This window comes from Protopterus annectens, chromosome 14.part0 (assembly GCF_019279795.1).
Source record: "Protopterus annectens isolate FY-2018-M chromosome 14.part0, PAN1.0, whole genome shotgun sequence".
Classification (NCBI taxonomy): domain Eukaryota; kingdom Metazoa; phylum Chordata; order Ceratodontiformes; family Protopteridae; genus Protopterus; species Protopterus annectens.
The window spans coordinates 513862276-513882999 of NC_056748.1; the positions used below are offsets into that span (position 1 = coordinate 513862276).

The 20724-nt window shown below is 41.6% G+C and overlaps 1 protein-coding gene across 1 annotated transcript in view; it reads right to left on the bottom strand.

Annotated features, from left to right (window-relative positions):
- ARMH3 (armadillo like helical domain containing 3) overlaps window positions 1–20724 on the bottom strand; it is a 2648735-nt gene that overhangs the window by 966339 nt on the left and 1661672 nt on the right. Inside the window, exon 14 of the mRNA XM_044055591.1 lies at window positions 9927–9985. Within this exon, the coding sequence (XP_043911526.1) occupies window positions 9927–9985 (59 nt within the window). The remainder of the gene's footprint in view (window positions 1–9926; window positions 9986–20724) is intronic.

The window sequence follows — 20724 nt, forward strand, 5'->3', positions numbered from 1 at the left end:
ACATATCTTTCTCAGAGAATCCTCACTCTCTGGAACAGACTCCCCCCATCCATGTGAAGGAGAGTTTCTCCCTCTCACTATTCAACAGTGACTTGGACCAATGGATGGGTAATCGGAAATTCACCCCTGGTCTAGCTTCTATGTCTCTGATGGATAGGGGGAGTCAGTAAATTACCACCTATATAAATCAAATGTGTTGGTTACATTTGGGTTACATGGCTAATCATATAAGGGCCCTAGTGGTCAGTAGCCTAGTATACACCTATGAACTACTTAAGTAACTGCCCAGAAACGATTGTAGCTGGAATAGACCACACAGATGACATACTACAATGCAAACAAATTCTTAATTCATCAACAGGCAGCAAGTCAGTCTGGAAGTTTTTCACACCTATATATCTCTTGAGCAATAGCCTTCTGCATATACAGCATGAGATGAAGGTGCTGAAGTTTTTGTAATCAGGATGAATGTACAGTATCCTTGACAGGATACAACCCTAAATCAGAAATGCTGCAAAAGTGATCAAGTGAGGAGCATTAACAAAAACCTTGCCGACATGCTGCAGAAAAAAAATCAGAACTTCAAGACAGATGAACAGTATGATACTGTTCTTCAGCTACCCATTAGGTGTAGAAAACAAATCTGGAGGTTAAACTTAAGCTCCACAGCAAATCTTTGGAGGTAGCAAACTGTAAATTAAAACAGTGTGTGCTAACCCTTGCTTCTTATGCTGAAGTAATACAACAAATTCAGAATACTGTAACATGCAGGAAGATGACAGATGCCTTAAGAAGAAGGAAGACAATCACTCTAAACTTCTGAAGCATAGAAAGGTGACTAATAGAACAGCAAAGGTACTCAGGGCCTGAATATCATAACAATAAGTGAGCAGAACCATGCTAAAGGCCAGACAACTGAACACAACATTACTATGGAACAGATTAAGTGAAGAAACTGGTGTTGAAAAAGTAGATTTAAAAAACTCCAGTGATCAAAATACTTCAAAATCATATTTTGCATGTAATGTAACCCAGCTGTGGAATCCAACTTAAATTATGCACAATATGTTTCTGATATGATTCTTTCTTGGAAGAACCTACAGATATCTTAGTGTAAGTACAAAAAGAGTAAAAAAAATAAGAAGCTGAGAATGTATTAATAAATAAGGTGCAGGCTGAAAAGAACAATGGTGATGTTATAGAGCATAACAGTGTCATAGGGATTTTGCTTCCATGAAAGGAAGCCAAATGCATGGCCAACCCTTAGTGAAGAAAGGGACAAACTGAACTTAAACTCAAAGAATGGACATAAAGAAGCAAAATATTGCACTACAGAGTGGAAAACAAACCAAAGCCTCTCCTGATCCAACGACAAGGAAGCTGAAAAATGTTTCAACAGCACTCTTTTCCAACAAAACATCCTGACACCCGATTAGGAAGGAATCAAACAAAGCCAAGAAAGGGAAAGTAAAGCTCTGAAAGTTGTACCAGCCATCAGACATCCCACAGGTAGCAATCTGGTGAGTTACAACCACAATAGTGATTATGCTAATGAACATCTGTAGTTCTTGACTTCAGACTTCTGTATCTATAAGGAACATCAAGATCTTAAAAATTACATTTGCTGACTTCTTTCAAAAACCGTTTAACCTAATACAGTAACATGTAATTTAATGGAAGCAAGATAAAGGGGCTTGAAGGTATTTATTTTGTTAGCTACTTACTGAAACTATATCAGGGCCACACTGTTAGGGAATTCACAGAAGCAAAAAAATGTACTGATATAAAGGCTTATTACACACACACACACACACACACACACACACACACACACACACACACACACACACACACACACACACACACGTACGTACGTATCACTGAAATATCCATATATTATTTAATATTAGCATCAACCATCTTCTGGATTGACACTGACAACAGACAACTGAGACATCAGTTACAGTCACCAAGGTTCTTTACTTGTACCAGGGACTGAAGAGGCTTGATTCTAACTTTACTTGGTCCAGCCAGCTAGCTAGAGCTGAATAGCATGCTAGACAATAATGTGTCCAATGACGCATATTAAGCTAACTGAGGGGAAGCAGGCTTAGAACCCTTAGGCCTGTACACCTGACACCCAGCCTTTGGTCTACCTCCCTCTTGCCTCTGAACATTGCTTGGGTGGTGCTCCTCCTACTTTATAAATTCACTTGACTCCATCTCTATGACATGATGGTAAGCACAGTCACTGGCAGTGGGCTCAGTTCGACATGGTTCATGGTTGATTACTAGGCTAATGGCCTCAGAGGGCCTTTTTAAGCCTAGCCCAGCTTCCCAAGGTGTGAACCAAACCCTGTGCCTTGTGTCTATAAGGTAAATGCTTAAACTATTATGCCATCCCCCCCCAGCTTCCTGGCTTCTTAATTTGTTTACTCCTCCTTTGTGAGTTTCTAAGCTATATGAATCTACCAAAACAGCTTAGGCTACTGCAACAGTGATCTGTATGATGAACAAAGTACAGTTGTGTAAGTAAGCTTACTATAAAAGTAATGTTGTAACAAATTACTATTGCAGTAGCCCCCCCCACCACCACCACCACCATCCCAACCCTTACTGTGGCTATGTACCTTTTGTATTGCCAGGGTGTGGATTTATACACCCTCCTGTATGCAGTTTACTGTTGGGTTTGTTTCCTGGCATTGCTGTTTCAGGGCTCTTCCCTCCTTTTCATGTGGAAACATTGCACTGAATATTTTTGCATTATAAGCTGTCTTTTATATTGGAGTTTCCCTCATTCTTCTGATGGTTAGGACACCTTAAAGTGTTCTGTAACCGTATGTGACTGCATCATAGCATCTATCGAGTTAAATGCAGCAATGCAGTTTGTATCCGTATTTTATTTGTTCCATTTTTTTAATAAAAACTTTAACTTTTTATTAAAACCATGGCCCAAATAAATTTAGCATTTCCCTGCCCGACATAATGTAAGGTTGCTGTCACAGACTTAATTGGACACACATTTGCCTACACACAACTTGCATCCATTGAAGTCTAGAATACCTCTCACATTTTCCCCAAAGTTGATGCCATTGCTGTGGGAAAAATTAATTTTACAAACTTTTTTAAAGTCTGAAAAAAAAAATCTCCAATAAAATGAGATGCAGATTGACACTTTATACACCACATATATGAAACAGGTAAGTCAAAAGAGTGACAAAACACTTATTTGTGAAAGTTGGCCAGTTAGTAGTGGTAAAACCCCATATAGACTAGGCTACTGCAATGTGATCTAGTAGAACATCTACTGTTACTGTAAGTTTACTTAACACAATTCTACTTTTCTAATCATTCCTGCAGATTGTGTATATTTCTTTTGCCATTATGACAGATTTCTGTACAGTAAAGTTGCTTGGACATTTCACAGTGAATTTTTCATATTCCACTTACAGTATTAAAATAGCCTGACGTGAAGCAAGGCAGAGTACTTTCATGCACATTGAGCAGTAAGTTGTTAGAAAGATGCGAGAGATAAATATACAGGTTTAATTACACTGGAAAAACTCAGTGTGATCTGTGAAGCTAGTATACACTTCCAGAAGTGACCCCAGCATGGTGTGATATTGCTAAGGTTATCAGGCACTAACCAACAAGCACTCACATGTGTAAGAGTGGAGCCATAAAGAATCATAGTTAATGTTCGGACTGAAGACAACAGTGTACTGGTACCACTGGCATCTTGCCAACAACAGTGTCATTTTAATGTGACAGAAGAACCTGGTAATCCTTACACGGATGTACCACTGATGTGTTTGGTAAAAAAATATGGAAGCAGAACAGTGATAAGGAGTATCATGTTAGATAATGGTGTGTAGTTATTGATGTTTGGTATGAGGGGGAGAAGCACACCTGTCATGCCCATACAAACATTAAAAAATGAAAAACATTATTCACAACTTTTTTTTTAAATATCTGTATAAAAAAAAACAGTATTTAAAATTCTTGGATATTTCTGATTTTTATTTCAAACATTTTCTTACAACTGTCCAAAGGGTGATCAAACAGTGACAAGTGGAAAATATAACAGTCATTAAGAAACACATGTCCTCTAATGACGATGTAGTAATGCCAATGCAGATACAGCTCTACAATCATAAAGAGGAGAAGCTGCAGATTACCAAATGAAGCAGGACCATGAAAGTTGAATCAAGAAATATAAACCTGCCATATCCACCCATCAAGACAAAAGTAAAAGGTACTACAAAAGTACATTTGTGTACACTTACCATAAATGTAGATGTTCGAGTGTACTGACTGTTGCAGTCATTACATTTGGGTAATCTGCTGTCAGGTTGACCTCAGTCGGCCTGAATTCCAAAGTCTCGGGTCCCGAGTCAGTTGCCGTCTCCTCTTCCATGACGTCAGGGGTATAAAACATACAGCTGACGCCATTTTCTTTAGTTTTTCTTACCCCAGATGACAGGTGCCCCCAAAAAGGTAGCAAAAATATATATATAAAAAAAAAATATATATATATATATATATATATATATATAGATACATGCATCAATATAAATTTTACCTTCATCTACAAGCAAATACACCACATAGGTTGTAGAAGATAAGAGAAGGAAAGATAAACTCCAGAATGACTGGGGTATAGCGGGCGGGTAACCTGGACTGCAACAGTGAATACACTCGAACATCTACATTTATGGTAAGTGTACACAACTGTACTATGTTCTTTGTGTTTCACTGTTGCAGTCATTACATTTGGGTAGAATCCCAAAGCTATGGTTGGGAGGCTGCAGCTAAACAGCATTAGGTGCGGCTATAAGGCCCTGCAGAACTGCAGTGGCAAAGCCTGCCCTGGACTTAGAGTAGAGTGGCAAATGATAATGCTTAGTAAAGGTGTGAACAGATCTCCAAGTAGCAGCCTTTAGAATGTCTTTGGTTGGTATTCCTCTGAGAAAGGCTGCTGAAGTAGCTGCTGCTCAGGTGGAATGAGACCTAATGCCCTTGGGCACAGGTTTACCATGGTGAAAGTAGTAGAAACGGATGCAGTGGCTTATCCACTATGAAATTGTCTGGTTTGAAATAGCCTTTCCTTCTGATCCTGCAGCATATGTCACTAGTAATTGCTCAGTTTTTCTTAGAGCTTTAGTCCTGCTCCAGTAGAATCTTAGCTGTCTGTCTACGTCCAAGGAATGCAGAATTCTCTCCCCCTTGTTCTGCGGATTTGGATAAAAGGTTGGCAGATGAATTGTTTGGTTAAGAGCCACAATGGAAACCACCTTAGGCATAAATGTAGGATTTGTTCTCAGAGACACCCTGTCTGGGTAAAATATGATAAAAGGCTCTACAGCCACGAGGGCCTGTAGCTCTGAAACTCTTCTTGTTGAAGTAATTGCTAGTAGCAGAGCTGTTTTCCATGATAAGAACTTTATATCAGCAGTAGCAGCTGGTTCAAATGGAGGCAGGGTGAGCTTTTCCAATACATAATTGAGGTCCCATGCAAGTAATTGTGATCTTCTAGGAGGCCTTAAATTTTTGGCTCCTCTAAGATACTGCTTTAGTAAAGGATGAGAAAAGATTGGTGGCTCTGTATTGTAATGAGCCGAAATGGCACAGGCATGGATTTTAATTGATGAGAAAGATAGGCCTTTGTCAAGCATATCAGTTAAGTATTGTAATATCTGAGGAATATTTGGTTCTGCTGTATCAGTTCCTTGTGCTGGATTCCAAGCACAGAATCTCTTCCATTTATCAGCATAAGATTTTCCAGTACTAGGCCTTCTGGCTTCCAAAATGACATCCATCACAGCTTTACTGAGAGGTGTTGTTTGTATAACTACATGATCAGCCATGCTGCCAGGTTCAGTGTCTGGAACTGGTTGTGCAGGATCTGATTGTTTTGCTGGGACAGTAGTTGAGGTCTTTGAGGTAAGGTCCAGGCTGGGTATTGAGACAAGTTCCTTAGGACTGGGTACCAGTATTGGCGGGACCAGTCTGGGGCAATTAGTATCATCTTTGGTTTCTCTTGTCTGGCTTTTATGAGGACCTTGGGAAGAAGAGGCAGAGGAGGAAAGGCGTAAACTGATCAGATTTTTCCAACTGAAGCATAAGGCGTCCACTTTCCATGCTTGTCTGTGATAAGTCATTGTGCAGAATTTTTTCAATTGATAATTTTGAGGAGAGACAAATACATCTATGTCTGGGCTCCCCCATTTCTGTGGTATCATGCTGAAGACTTGTGAATTTAGTTTCCACTCATGAGGGTCCATATGGTTTCTGCTTAAATCGTCTGCCAGAGTATTTTGCTTTCCTGGCAGGAATTGAGCTTGAAAATGTATTTGATAGGTCAAAGCTGTGTCCCACAGTGCCATGGCTAATCTGCAAAGGGGGTATATGAGTGTGTTCCCCCTTGCTTGTTTATATACCACATGACCGTGGTGTTGTCCATCTTTATCAGTAGTTGTCCTGGATGAAGTAAGTCCTTGAAGGCTGTTAGGGCATTTTGAACAGCTAGCATCTCTTTCTGGTTGATATGCAGATGCATTTGTTTTGGGGTCCATATGCCCTGAATGCATCTTCCTGCCATGTGGGCCCCCCAGGCATAATCTGATGCGTCTGTTGTTAAGGTTTGGCTGGCAGGGGGTAGAGTGAAGGCCCGTCCCATGTTTTGGTGACATGCCTTTGCCCAGCATAGAAACTCCTGTTGTAGGCAGGGTATGAGAGGAATCATTGTTTCCAGACTGTGAGATTGTTGACCCCATAAACTTTTTAGGTACCAGTGAAAGTTCCTCATATGCAGTCTTGCATATGGAATCAATAGGATGCCATGAAGCCCAAAGCCTGCAGAATTTGTCTTGCAGATAACTGGGTTTTTGTTGCCATCAGTTTAAAGTAAGTAGTCAGTTGCCTTTGCTTGTCTGGTGTGAGGTAAGCCATCTGGGCAGTTGTATTCAAGCTTGCACCCAGGAATGTTATCTTTTGAGAGGGTACCAAGTGTGATTTCTTTTCGTTTATTGTGTACCATAGGCATGTTCGAAGCCTTTTCACAAATGCCAGGTGTTGAAGAAGAATGTCCTTGCTCTCTGCTTCAATAAGACAGTCGTCCAAATAAGGGTATATTTGAATACTTTTGTCTGCAAAATGCAATTACTGGTGCCAGGCACTTTGTGAAGACCCTGGGTGCAGTAGATAAGCCAAAGGGCAGTGGAGAGAATCGGTAATGCATTAAGCCAGCCTTGAATCTGAGGCATCTTCTGCACGATTGTCTTATTGGGACATGCAGGTATGCCTCTTTTAGGTCTAATGTCACCAGCCAAGCATTCTTGCCCAGCATGGGCAGAAGCTGCTGCAAAGTCAGCATTGTGAATTCTGGAATGTCCAGGTATGTGTTCAAAATTGATAAATCCAGTATTGGCCACCAGGCCTTGTCCTTTCTGGGTACCAAGAACAGTCTTGAGTAAAAACCTTGTCCTTTTTCCTGTTCTGGTACTGGCTGAATGGCCCCCATATCCATGAGGGGAGTAACCTGTTTCTGTGCCTCTGCCCACTGATTTTTGGGCAGATCTGGCCAACCGTTTGCCACTGGCAGAGTGTGGAAATGGAATCTGTATCCCTGTGATACTATGTTTAGTACCCACTTGTCCTGGGTTATTAACTGCCAATTTTGAGCAAAAAGTGCTAATTTTCCCCCTAGGGGTGCTGCCAAAAGATAAGTGCTTGGTGTAGGCAGAGGGAAGTCATTGGGACTGTTTTCTGTAGGTTTGCGCTTCATGTCCTCCAGATTTGGAGGTAGAAGCGTCCCATTGCTTTGACCTGTGTGAATCTTGCGCCTGGTATCTGGAACCCTTAGGGTGTCTGGATTTGCCCCACTGAACTCTGTCTGACACAGGAAAGGACCAATTTTTTGTAGGCCAGTGTCTACTGAATCTTGGTGGCTGCACTTGTAAGAAGTCTTTAACAGTTTGCATAGACTTAGCTTTGTCTTCCATTTCCTTTAAAACCTCTTCTGCCTTAATACCAGAGTGTCATGCTGTAAAGGTGCATCTAGCAATTTAGCTTTAACATGATCAGGCAAATTTTGTTCCTTTAGCAAGGCATGCCTCCTAATCACAGATCCAGTAACTGCGGCCCTGCAGGAGGCCTTTAAGGAGTCATAACCACATTGCAAAGTATGCTTTCCAACCTGTTCAGCTGCATGCAATAATTCCTGCAAGTCTTTATTTTCTGCACATTCAGAAATCAACATTTTCTGTTTGAGCAATCCCATAACATGTTGTTGATACTTAAGCATATGAAATTGACAGTTTAAGGCTCTGATTGCCAAGGTTGCAGATGTATAAACCTTTTTTTCCCCCCATCTGTCCAGTGCCCTTGAATCTCTGTCAGAGGGGCTAGGATTTTTTTGCTGTTGAGGCCTTAACTCCCTTTGGACCCTGTGAAATAGTTTCAGGATCAGCAGCAGGGTTTCTAAATAAAAATGTATGAGAGTCAGGGGCCTGGTAATATCTGTCAGGCTTACTGGGAGCCGGAGGTAAGGAGTCAGTAGTCAAGCTGGACTCCGAAAACGCATCATCCACAATGTCTAAAACAGGGGGAATGGCCAAAGGCCTGTGCTGAGGGAGAAGGAAATCCCGGAGCCTCTTTTTTGATTCTGAGAAGTCTTGACTCTCCCAGTGAAATTGCTCCCTCAAAGTATGCAAGGTTTCCCCAAATGAATAATCCTTAGGAGGAGAAGCAGAAGGTATAGGCTCCACTGCATCAGAATCCTCATAGGGAGGTATAGATAATTCCTGATCAGAAGAGGAATCAGAAGAAATAGAAACCTGATCTGAAGATTCATAATCAGTGTCTTGCCTAGGCCTCTTACCTGGGGGGGATGGGTACCCTTGATCAAGGTAATAAGGTCTTCAGTCATTTTGATCATCTGTTTTTTTAGGCATAGAGGCCTGTGCACGTGGCTCATGCGTCGGTAGAAGTTGCTTTTGTCTTTGGTTTTGCAGCTGTCGTCGGTTTGATATACAAATGTTGAGGTCTGAATACACCCTCAGAAGCCGATGCCTGCTCAGCAGCTCCGGACCCATCCGAGGGAGATACATCCATCGGTCCAATACCTTGAGCATCTTGCGGCATGCCGGACTCCACATGAGTGTCGGTAGAGGCCTGCGACTCGAAGGTAGCGGGTATATCAGGGGCTGCAAAAGTGCCTCACTGAGTACCGGTGAACCAGCGACTGGCTTAGGAGAAGCTTCGCCGTCTGTTTTGGATCTCGACTGCCTTTCTCTGTCCTTTTTTTGCATTTTTTATGCACTCCGGTAGTCAGATTGCTATCCGATGACATTTCTGGGTAGTTAAATCTGTTTCCAAAATACTTTGAGGCAAAAATATACCAACGCTTAATAGTGTGTTGGTTAAATCTAGCACAAAACCGACAGATCAGGGCCTAGGCAAGGAATACAGTATAAATGGAAATCCTTATGAGGTATTTGCTTCCCACAAGTAATACCATTATTAACTTTTTCTGACATCGGTATGGAGCAAGAAAAAAGTTTCCCCAACGGGGTACTTAGCTTTAGTGAAGACTTCGGTTCTGAAACTCAAACTCGGATATTTCAGTAGTCGGCCGACCGGCACTTGCGAAATGCTTCTGCTTCAGGCACCGCACAGCAAGAAAGACTAAAGAAAATGGCATTGGCTGCATGTTTTATACCCCTGACGACCTGACGTCATGGAAGAGGAGACAGCAAGCGACGCAGGACCCAAGACTTTGGAATTCAGGCCGACTGAGGGCAACCTGCCAGCAGATTACCCAAATGTAATGACTGCAACAGTGAAACACGAACATCTGGTACTTAGAGCAAAGCAACATTCTGGATTTGAGTCATTATGTAACATACCATCAACTATTAACATACCTCTGCTATACAGGTGAGGATGATCAAACAGAGTTTGCCACTATTTAATCTATGTTCATCTGGAAAACAAGAAACAACACAGGAGTGAGCGATTTAAAACTCTTCAGCACGAGTAATATGATTTAAATATCTTCATGGAACTGTTACAAAAATAGCACAAAAAAATACATACTAATGGCAGAAATGAAGTTGCAGCTGACCTTTCATGAAGTTATTTTCAAGGACCAGTCAATCAACAAAGGGGAAAAAAGAACAGCAAAAAAACATGCAAGCAATATTTATTTCACAGCCATCAGCTTTATTGAACAATACATTAGAGCATCATCAATTTTAAAGTAAAAACTGCAGTACTTAAGCTTTATAATACTAAAGAAAGTAAAACTGATCACATAAAATATACAGGTAAAGTACTGATCACGACATTTGTGCACACTTTTAAATAATCCAATAATTAATATATAATACTCTGTTGTGTTATTTGTTCTGTTTAAGCAATAATTTTGCTTTAATTCAGAGTCAAAGAACAATTAAATAAAACTGTACATTTAGTAGACAGACTAAGAGTTTGTGGCAAAATATTAAATCCCTGAAAGTTAAAAAAATTGTTCTTTTCTTTCCTATTTTTCATAACATTGCATACAACTAAGCAGGTCTACTATTACATCATAAAGTGCAACACCTACACTCACTCCACAATGAAACCAATATAAATCACATATAGTAGAAAAACAACTCTTGCTGGATAAAGCACCTTCAAACCGAAAGAAAGTCAATTGTATAAAATATAAGATATATCTCCAGTAGTTAAAACACAGGTTTATTGATACACAACAAACCATCTGTTCTGATGTTTTAGCTAGGCATCCAGCTAGGTATACTAAACAGTCAAAAGTAATCTACTGAGAGAGGACATATTCCTGTATGCTGAAGGATCTCTAAATCACCCATAGTAATGTATAAATCACATATACTTGACCAAACATATAACATATCAATGTTTTTTTTTAGGGTAAAAGAATATCAATGATTTGTTGGTCCCCTACTTTTGTTGTTTCACTCACACTGGCCATTTGGCTATAGGCTGCTAGTAATTCCCAAGGATACACCCAGAATGCTATGGAATTCATACTTTTCCATACCAGGTACCTTACCTTTGAAATCCACTATCATTTCCATTAAGAATAGCTCTTTGGGTGGGTATTTTTTCTTTCTCCCCACAACTGACCAAAAGGTGCCACCAGCTACTTTCCTCATTCACTGAGTTTACTGGCCCTGCCTTAACCTCTCCTAGGATCAAACCAGCCCACGTCCAGAGTCACTGAAGAGATGAAGGATGCTGGTTAAGCACCATACAAATGACTTGGTAAGTACTGGAGAAGCCAGCCAAGGCAGACAAATTCCTTTGCAAAAGCTACAGTTGGGAAACACACACAGACAGACACACACACACGTGGACTTTCCATTTGCAGTCACAAAGATCTCCAAACTCCAGGTGTATGACAGTTGTGATCACCTGCTCTCATAATCCTCTATTAATGCCCTAGGGCACAATGGTTCAGAATCAATACTAGACAAACTTTACAGCTGTGAGACACTGACAAGGACCATGACATAACTTAAAAAAAGGAAGGACTGCAATTTGTTTAGTAGTATTTTGATGGAAATTAAACTGTAGAATCCTTTTGTTGATTCCTGTTTTGTTGAAAAACAGAGCGAGACTGAACAGATGGTAAGGGAGTTTTTCCATACTCCAGATGCCCCGTGACCATGTAGTCAGTACATTTAAAAATGCAGGGATATGAGGTGAAAGGGGGCTTGCCCCCTGCAAAACAATGTTGTTAGTCAAGTTTTCTGTTCAATTTTCTATTCCAGTCAAAATGATGATATGCTATGTAAAATTTTATTTTTTGTGATGGAACATATTCCAGTGAAAGAAAGCTCAATGTTTAGCAACAGATTCTTGAAAAAGGTTAAGACATTGCTGCTGGCATTAAAAAGAGGATGATATTCTAGAGCCAGAGACAGGGAAACAGATTCTGAGGAGAGAGACCTACTACAGGCCAGACAGTAAGTCTTTCCACTTCATTGTACACACAAACACACAAGTGCATACATATATATATATATATATATATATATATATATATATATATATATATATATATATATATATATATATATATATAGAGAGAGAGAGAGAGACAAAGATACACACAAATGCATACTTATAACTATATCTACATCTATAATAAATATATATATATATATATATATATATATGTGTGTGTGTGTGTGTGTGTGTGTGTGCGCGTGCACACACACACACATACAATTACTGAAAGGTTTCAGGGACATTTTCAAGATTCTAACTGACACAAAAAGGCTGGGGGTAAATGCAACTATGCTATCAGTCAGATCAGAATGATGGATGCCACCATCCACAGACATGTGAGAGACCATCCTGACTAGTGTTCTCCCGGTTTTGTTTATTTTACTTTTTTTACCCTAATGCTGGCCAGACTGGTCCCTTTAGACCTTCTGCCTCTTTTTAGGGGAGAGACTTGAGGTGACACTCATACTAACACAAATTAGGAGAACTTCCCCTACTCTTTTCACAAGGGATTCTCCTGTTCCTAACAAAAGGGCAGCTGGAAGGAGAAAAGTGACGGTGAAGGTTATGCTGAAGGAGAAAATTGAGCAAGAAAAAGTTTATATGGATGTTTTGAAGAGTGAAAAAGTACAGTTTTGTACCTACCATAAATGTAGATGTTCGAGTGTATACCCTGCTGCAGTCATCACACTTGGGTTATCCTGCCATCAGGCGGTCCCCACAGTCGGCCCGAATTTCAAAGTCTTGGTCTGGCATCGGTTGCCGTCGCTTCTTCCCTGACGTCAGTGCGTCAGGGGTATATGAGAGGCATCTGACGCCATTTTCTTCAGTTTTTCTTGCCCCAGATGTCATGTGCCCCCCCCCCAAAAGGTGGTCAGTAGATAGTACCAAAAACAAAAAGTTTAGCACAAACAAAATATCCCTCCAGCTATAAGCAAATACACCACAAAGGTTGTAACAGATTTTAAGGTATTGAAAGGTTTTAGTTAGGTCAGAGGGGATGGATGAAGGGTAACCTGGACTGCAGCAGGGTATACACTCGAACATCTACATTTATGGTAGGTACAAAACTGCACTATGTTCATCGTGTTACCCTGCTGCAGTCATCACACTTGGGTAGAATCCCAAAGCTAAGGATGGGAGGTGGAGTCAAACAGGGTTAGAGGAGGCTAGAGGGCCCTGCAAAACTGCAGTGGCGAAGCCAGCTCTAGTCTTAGAGTAAAGTGGTAAGTGGTAATGTTTGGTGAAGGTGTGTACTGAACTCCAAGTTGCAGCTTCCAGAATATCCTTGGTTGGCACCCCCCCCCCCCTTAGGAAGGCTGGCTGTAGATGTAGCTGCTGCCCTAGTAGAGTGGGGCCTTATGCTAGCAGGAACTGGTTTTCCATGGTGGGTGTAGCAAAAATGTATGCAATGTCCTATCCATTTGGAAATGGTCTGTTTTGAGATAGCCTTTCCTTGTGATGCTGTAGCATAGGATACAAAAAGCTGGTCAGATTTTCTGAAAACCTTAGTTTTATCCAAGTAGTAACGTAGCTGCCTGTGAATGTCCAAGGAATGCACGAGTCTTTCTCCTTTGTTCTGTGGATTTGGAAAGAAGGTGGGTAAATGGATGGCTTGATTTAGAGCCACACTGGATACCACCTTAGGCATAAAGGAGGGGTTAGTTCATAGAGAAACTCTGTCTTGATGAAAAATGAGGAAAGGATCTACTGCCATTAGTGCCTGAAGCTCTGAAACTCTTCTCGCTGAAGTAATTGCTAGCAGCAGGGCAGTCTTCCATGATATAAATTTTAAGTCAGCTGAGAAAGCTGGCTCAAAAGGAGGTAGCGTAAGTTTTTCCAGAACAAAGTTGAGGTCCCAAGTACGTGTTGGTGCTCTCCTGGGAGGCCTAATGTTTTTGGCCCCTCTGAGAAACTGCCTTAGGAGTGGATGTGAAAATAAGGGAGGATCCGTGTTGTAGTGAGCTGAAATAGCAGAGGCGTGGATTTTAATAGATGAAAAAGAAAGCCCTTTGTGTAACATCTCAGTTAAATATTGCAGAATCTGAGGTATGTCAGGCTGAAGGGTATTTTGGCCTTTAGCTTGGTTCCAGGCACAAAATCTTTTCCATTTGTCTGGCTTTCCTGGTGCTGGGCCTCCTGGCCTCCAGAATAACATCCATAACAGCTTGTGAGAGAGGAGCTGGCTGGTTGCTTAGGTGATTTGCCATGCAGCCAAGTTTAAGGTTTTGAGCTGGCTGTGTAGAATCTGACCGTCTTGCTGTGTGAGCAGATGAGTAATTTGTGGTAGAATCCATGGTGGGCCCTGGGCCATATTCCTTAATAGTGGGTACCAGTGCTGGCATGGCCAGTCTGGGGCAATGAGTATCATTCGGGGTCTCTCCATCCTGACTTTCAGCAGCACCTTTGTGAGAAAGGGTAATGGAGGGAAGGCATATACTGTCAGCATTTTCCAACTGAATGACAGTGCGTCCACTTTCCAAGCTTGATGGTGAAAAGTCCTTGTGCAAAATTTTGTTAGCTGATAGTTTTGGGGGCTGGCAAACAGGTCTATGTCTGGGAGCCCCCATTTTTGAGTTATCATTGCAAATACTTGTGGATCCAGTTTCCACTCGTGGGGATCCATGATGTTTCTGCTTAGGTCGTCTGCCAATGCGTTCTTTTTTCCTGGCAGGAATTGAGCTTGTAATTGAACTTGGTAAGCCAGTGCTGTGTTCCACAAGGTCATTGCTTGCCTGCATAGAGGGTAGGAGTGTGTACCCCCTTGTTTGTTTATGTATCACATTACTGTGGTGTTGTCTGTCCTTATGATAAGCTGTCCTGGATGTAAGAGGTCCTTGAAGGCTGTCAGAGCATTTTGTACAGCTAGCATTTCTTTTTGATTGATGTGCAGATTCCTTTGATCTGCAGTCCATATGCCTTGAACGCACCGTCCTGCCATGTGTGCCCCCCAGGCATAGTCCGATGCATCTGTTGTCATAGTTTGCCCGGCTGGGGATAAGGTGAAAGGCTGACCCTAGTTGAAGTGACATGCTTGTGACCACCATAGAAACTCCTGTTGAAGGCAGGGAATGAGAGGGTATCATTGTTTTCAAGCTGTGGCTGTGCTGAGTCCATACGCTTTTTAGGTACCACTGTAATTTCCTCATATGCAGTTTTGCAAATGGTATTAGTAGTATGCAAGATGCCATGAAGCCCAAGGCCTGCAGAATTTTTCTTGCAGGGAGTTGGGTCTTTGTTGCCATTGTTCTGAAGTATTGAGTTAATTGTAGTTGTTTGTCTGGCGTCAGATAAGCCATCTGGGCCATTGTATTCAAGCTGGCACCCAGGAATGTCATATTTTGTGAGGGCACTAGTTTTAATTTATTTTCGTTTACTGTGTACCCTAGGCAACTTAGAAGGTGTTTTACAAAAGCCAGGTGTAGTAAGAGAATGTCCTTGCTTTCTGCTTGCATGAGGCAGTCGTCCAGGTATGGGTATATTTGAATTCCTCTGTCTGCAGTATGCAATTACTGGTGCCAGGCATTTTGTGAAGACCCTGGGCGCAGTAGATAAGCCAAAGGGCAGTGCAGAGAATTGGTAATGGGTTGAACCTGCAATGAAACGGAGGTATCTTCTGCAATTTTGTCTGATAGGGACATGCAGGTATGCCTCCTTGAGGTCCAACGTTACTAGCCAAGCTTTCCTGCCCAACATGGGAAGAAGCTGCTGTAGTGTTAGCATCTTGAATTTGGGTACTTGCAAGAAGGTGTTTACAACTGAAAGGTCCAGAATGGGTCTCCAAGCACTGTCCTTTCTGGGGACTAGAAACAGCCCTGAGTAAAATCCTTGGCATTGCTCCTGTGTAGGTACCAGTTGAATGGCTGTCATGTCCATGAGCGCTGTAATTTGTTTTCGTGCCTCTGCCCATTGATTTTGTGGCAGGGTTTGGCATTCCTTTTATCCTTGGCAAGGTGTGGAAATGGAATCTGTAACCTTGTGAGATGATGTCTAGGACCCATTTATCCTTTGTGACAATGCGCCAGTTGTCTGCAAAAAGTGCTAATTTTCCTCCCAAGGGAGCTGCCAAGAGAGTTTTGCTTGGCAGTTTGAGGTTTAAGTCATTGTGTTTGCCTTCTAGTAGTTTGGGACCTGTCTTCTCCTCCCTTCTGTGTTGCAGTGCCCCCATTGGCGAGGTTTGTAAGGGATTTGTGCTTGTCCTCTGCCCCTTGGGCGCCTGTATTTACCCCTCTGTGGTCTGTCAGAAGCTGGAAAGGACCAATTTTTTGTTGGCCAATTTCTGCTGAAGCGTGGGGGCTGTACCTGTAAGAAATCTTTGACCATCTGCATAGATTTTGCCTTATCCTCCATTTTCTTTAACACCTCCTCTTGCTTTAACCCCAAATAAGACATCCTGCTGTAAGGGTGCATCTAGTAACTTTGCTTTAACATGATCAGGCAGAGATTGTTCCTTTAACCAAGCATGCCTACATATAACAGACTCAGTAACAGCTGCTCTAGAGGAAGCTTCCAAGGCATCAAAACCACGTTTGCTCACCTGTTCAGCTGCATGCAACAGATCTTGCATTTCCTTGAATTCAGACTGTTGAGGGTGCGTGCCCATCTTTTGTTTTATTTGAGACATTAAGAATTGCTGGTATTTAAGCATGTGAAATTGACAATTTAGTGCTCTCATAGCTAGAGTAGCTGAGGTGTAAATCTTCTTCCCCCACCTATCTAGTGCGCTGGAGTCCCTTTCAGAGGCTACAGGATTTTTAGCCATAGAATCCTTAGCCCCTTTGGGACCCTGGGAGATTGTCTCTGGATCAGCAACAGGGCTTTTGTATAGGAATTTGTGTGAGTTAGGCACTCTATAGTATCCATCTGGTTTGGCTGGAGCAGGAGGCAGAGAATCTGGATTTAGACTAGATTCTAAGAAAACATCATCCACAATGTCTAAAACTGGGGGGATAGCAAGTGGTCTGTGCTGGGGGAGTAAAAGAAACTCTCAGAGCCTTTTCTTTGACTCGGAGTAGTCCTGACCTTCTCAGTGGAAATGTTCCCTCATGATATGTAAGGTTTCCCCAGAGGAATAGTCTTCAGGGGGAGAAGCTGAGGGAATGGAGTCTTCAGCATCAGAATCTTCATAAGGGGGAAAGGAGTAATCCTGTTCCTCAGAGGAGCCTGAGGAAACAGACACTTGATCAGAGGAGGCATAATCCTCTTCTTGTCTAGGCCTTTTGTCGGGGGGGGGGTTGGGACCCCCTGATCAAAGAAATGACATCTTCAGCCATTTTAAGCATCTGTTTCTTAGGCATGGGGCCTTGAACTGGAGACTGAAGTGTAGTCTTTTTTGGTTTTAGAGGAGTCTTAAACTTAGCATAAGATTTTATGGTGAGAGTAGTCGGTCTGAAGACACCTTCAGAAACCGAAGGTGTTTCTACAGCATCGGCTTCTCCTTCTGCAATGTCGTCGGTAGGGCCTAAAGAAAATGGCTGTGTCGGCCTAGAACTCTCTGCTGGAGAATCCAAAGCGGTCTGGGGATCCAATTCAGCGGTAGCCAGGGGCTGCGTAGGCGCTTTACTGAAAACCGGAGAACCAGCGACCGGCCCAGCCAAGGCCTAGGAGTCTGGCTTGGATCTAGACTGTCTGTCTTTATCTTTGCGTTTTTTATGCACGCCGGTAGTCGGTTGCTCCGATGGCATAGTGTAATTAAATTTCCTACCGAAGTAGTGTTGTGCGAAATCAAAGCGTTGCTTTATAGTTCGTTTACTGAACCTAGCACAAAACCGACAACCCGTGACGTCGTGGTCTGGGCCTAGGCAAGGTATACAAAAAGAATGAAAGTCCTTATGAGGTATTTGCTTCCCACAAGAAATGCAATTGTTAACTTTTTCTGACATCGGACTGAGGCAAGAAAAAGTTCCCCAATGGGGTAGTTAGCTTTGAAGACTTCGGACAAACTCTATTCGAAAATCTCAGGTGTCGGCCGACCGGCACTTGCGAACTGCTTCTGCTTCAGGCACCGCGCGACAAGAAAGACTGAAGAAAATGGCATCGGATGCCTGTCATATACCCCTGGCGCACTGACGTTAGGGAAGAAGCAACAGCAACTGATGCCGGACCAAGACGTTGGAATTCGGGCCGACTGCGGGGCCGCCTGATGGCAGGATAACCCAAGTGTGATGACTGCAGCAGGGTAACACGATGAACATCGTAATTCTCTGAGCATTAATAAGGATACTATGATAGTAGCGACAGAATAAAATGTAAGCAAAGCAGAAGTACACAAGCTGCATACACAGACTGATTCAGAGCAGATAGATGCCATAACATTGAAGGTACAAGGTTACAGTGCAGCAAATAGGCAATATAGAAACTAGAGAATTACTCAATCTGATGCAGCATGATGAAGCAGGATATGGGTCAGTCTTATATTGGGGTGCAACTGCAGAAATTATATTTGAGAAGCCACAGGAATTGCTGACACTACTGGATGGTGATACGGACATAATTAAGCAGAGGCAAGTGACTATTAAATCCTATGCTGTGGCAGCAAGTTCAAAAGTGACAAGAAATGTGGTTCAAAGGAAGATGAAGAAGCCAACGGTAAGAATTAAAAATAACTGATAGAGACTTTATTTGCAACAATGTAATTTGTGCCTTTGGGCTTTAAAAACCTGGATGCAAGTTCTTTCATTCATCTTGGTAAGGAAACCTTTTGAGATTTAACACTTGAAACATTTAGTTCATTTAATTTTTTTTTTTTTGCTAAAATATAAGAATTCATTTTTACAGGCCAACAAATATCTAAGGTTTGTATGCAACTGAAGCTCAGAACTGATGAAATTACTGCACAAGGCATTACTATGTACTTTACAGGTTCACATGCATGTGAAAGTGTTAACATCTGAAAATGGGTAATTGTAATATTGCATCTATTTTAAAGTATAAGAGTTACCTTAGGTAACTTGACGTCATTATGGCATGTTTCCAGTAGGCTTTTTAAGTAAACTTTTTATAGGTTTTCCTATTAGTAAAATATTATACATGTTTGGTTGCTATGGTTAGGCATGTTTTGTGCCTTTACTGTAATTGCCCATAAAATTTTAAACATTTTTATATTGACCCAATCTGCTATCATATAGCCAGTTTTTTATGTCTGTTTGGTGTAAGTTGCTTGTTATATATTTGAAACATTTTAACTTATTTTTTATGTTAATTCTGCTTTAATGTATCTCAATTGCATATGTTTAAGGAAGTGACATCAATAGGAGTCACTATTGAAGGTTTTAAATTTAGTGAGCTTGCGCTCTTTTAAGTGCTGATGAAGCTTCTGTATTTACGGAAGCGAAAACGCCGTTTCATCTACCTAATAAAATTGAGTTACAGTTTGTGAGCTACTCTGTCTTTTTGGAGCATTTTTGTCGGATTTACAACATTTGAAAATGGATAGAGACCACATAAAGAAGTGGACTGGGGTGGAAGACTGATATTTACTAACAAATAAAAGATATTATTTAATACCTACCTAGAGTACAATTATGTTGCTGGTACAAGGGCACTTTGCAATAATGCATGACAACCACAGACCTGTTATTTTTGTGGTGAGATAACATTTAATTAATCAATGTAAAAAATAAATTAAATGTCAATGTGGAGAAAGAAGTCCTACAACTAAATTTTCAATGGAGTATAGGAAATGCAAAACATACGAGGTACTTCTGGTTCAATTGTAAAGAAAATAAAGGGAAGAAAAAGAAGAGGAGGAGAATAATGTTATCAGAATTAAAAGAAAGGGAACAGAATGAAAATGAAACGTAAAATGTAGAGGAAAATTTAGAAATATATGAGGAACAACTAGAAGGAGCTAAAGTAGAACAAGAAAGTACAGTTTTGTACCTACCATAAATGTAGATGTCCGAACTGGATAGCATCTGCAGTCATAACAGCTGGGTTGTCCTGTCGTCAGGCAGCCCGTCAGTCGGCCGGATTCCAAAGTCCGGGTCCGGCTTCGGCTGATGTCGCTCTCCATCCGACGTCATCTCTGTTGGACTTCGGGTATAAAGGCATCAGCCGACGCCATCTTCCTCAGTGTTTCTTGCCCCAGATGCCAGAAGCCCTCCTGAAGGCTAAAAATTTTGGATAGATGCCAATGTTTCCAAAAGAATAGAGGTCACCACAAAAATAAGCATGTATGTACATATATACAAACAAATACACCATAAAGACTCCCCCATCAGCTAGCTATTAGGAAGGTAAACACCCTAGGAGTACCACAGAGGGGAAGGAGGGAGGTAATCCTGACTGCAGATGCTATCCAGTTCGGACATCTACATTTATGGTAGGTACAAAACTGTACTATGTCCTTCATGGATGCATCTGCAGTCATAACAGCTGGGTAGAATACCATAGCCAACTAGGGGAGGAGGATAAAGGTAGATTATGGTGTGTTTAGGATCCCTTGCAGAACAGCAGTGGCAAACCCTGCTGGGCATCTGGAATATAAACGCAAATTATAATGCTTGGCAACTGTATGCGGAGGTCCAAGTAGCCGCCTCAATAATGTCTTTGGTAGCCACTCCTGAGAAGGCTGTGGTAGTGGCTGTTGTCCTTGTAGAATGAGGTCTTATGTACTGTGGAATTGGTTGTCCATGGAAGGAGTAACAGAATGGTATGCAATTTCCTATCCATTTGGAGATTGTCTGT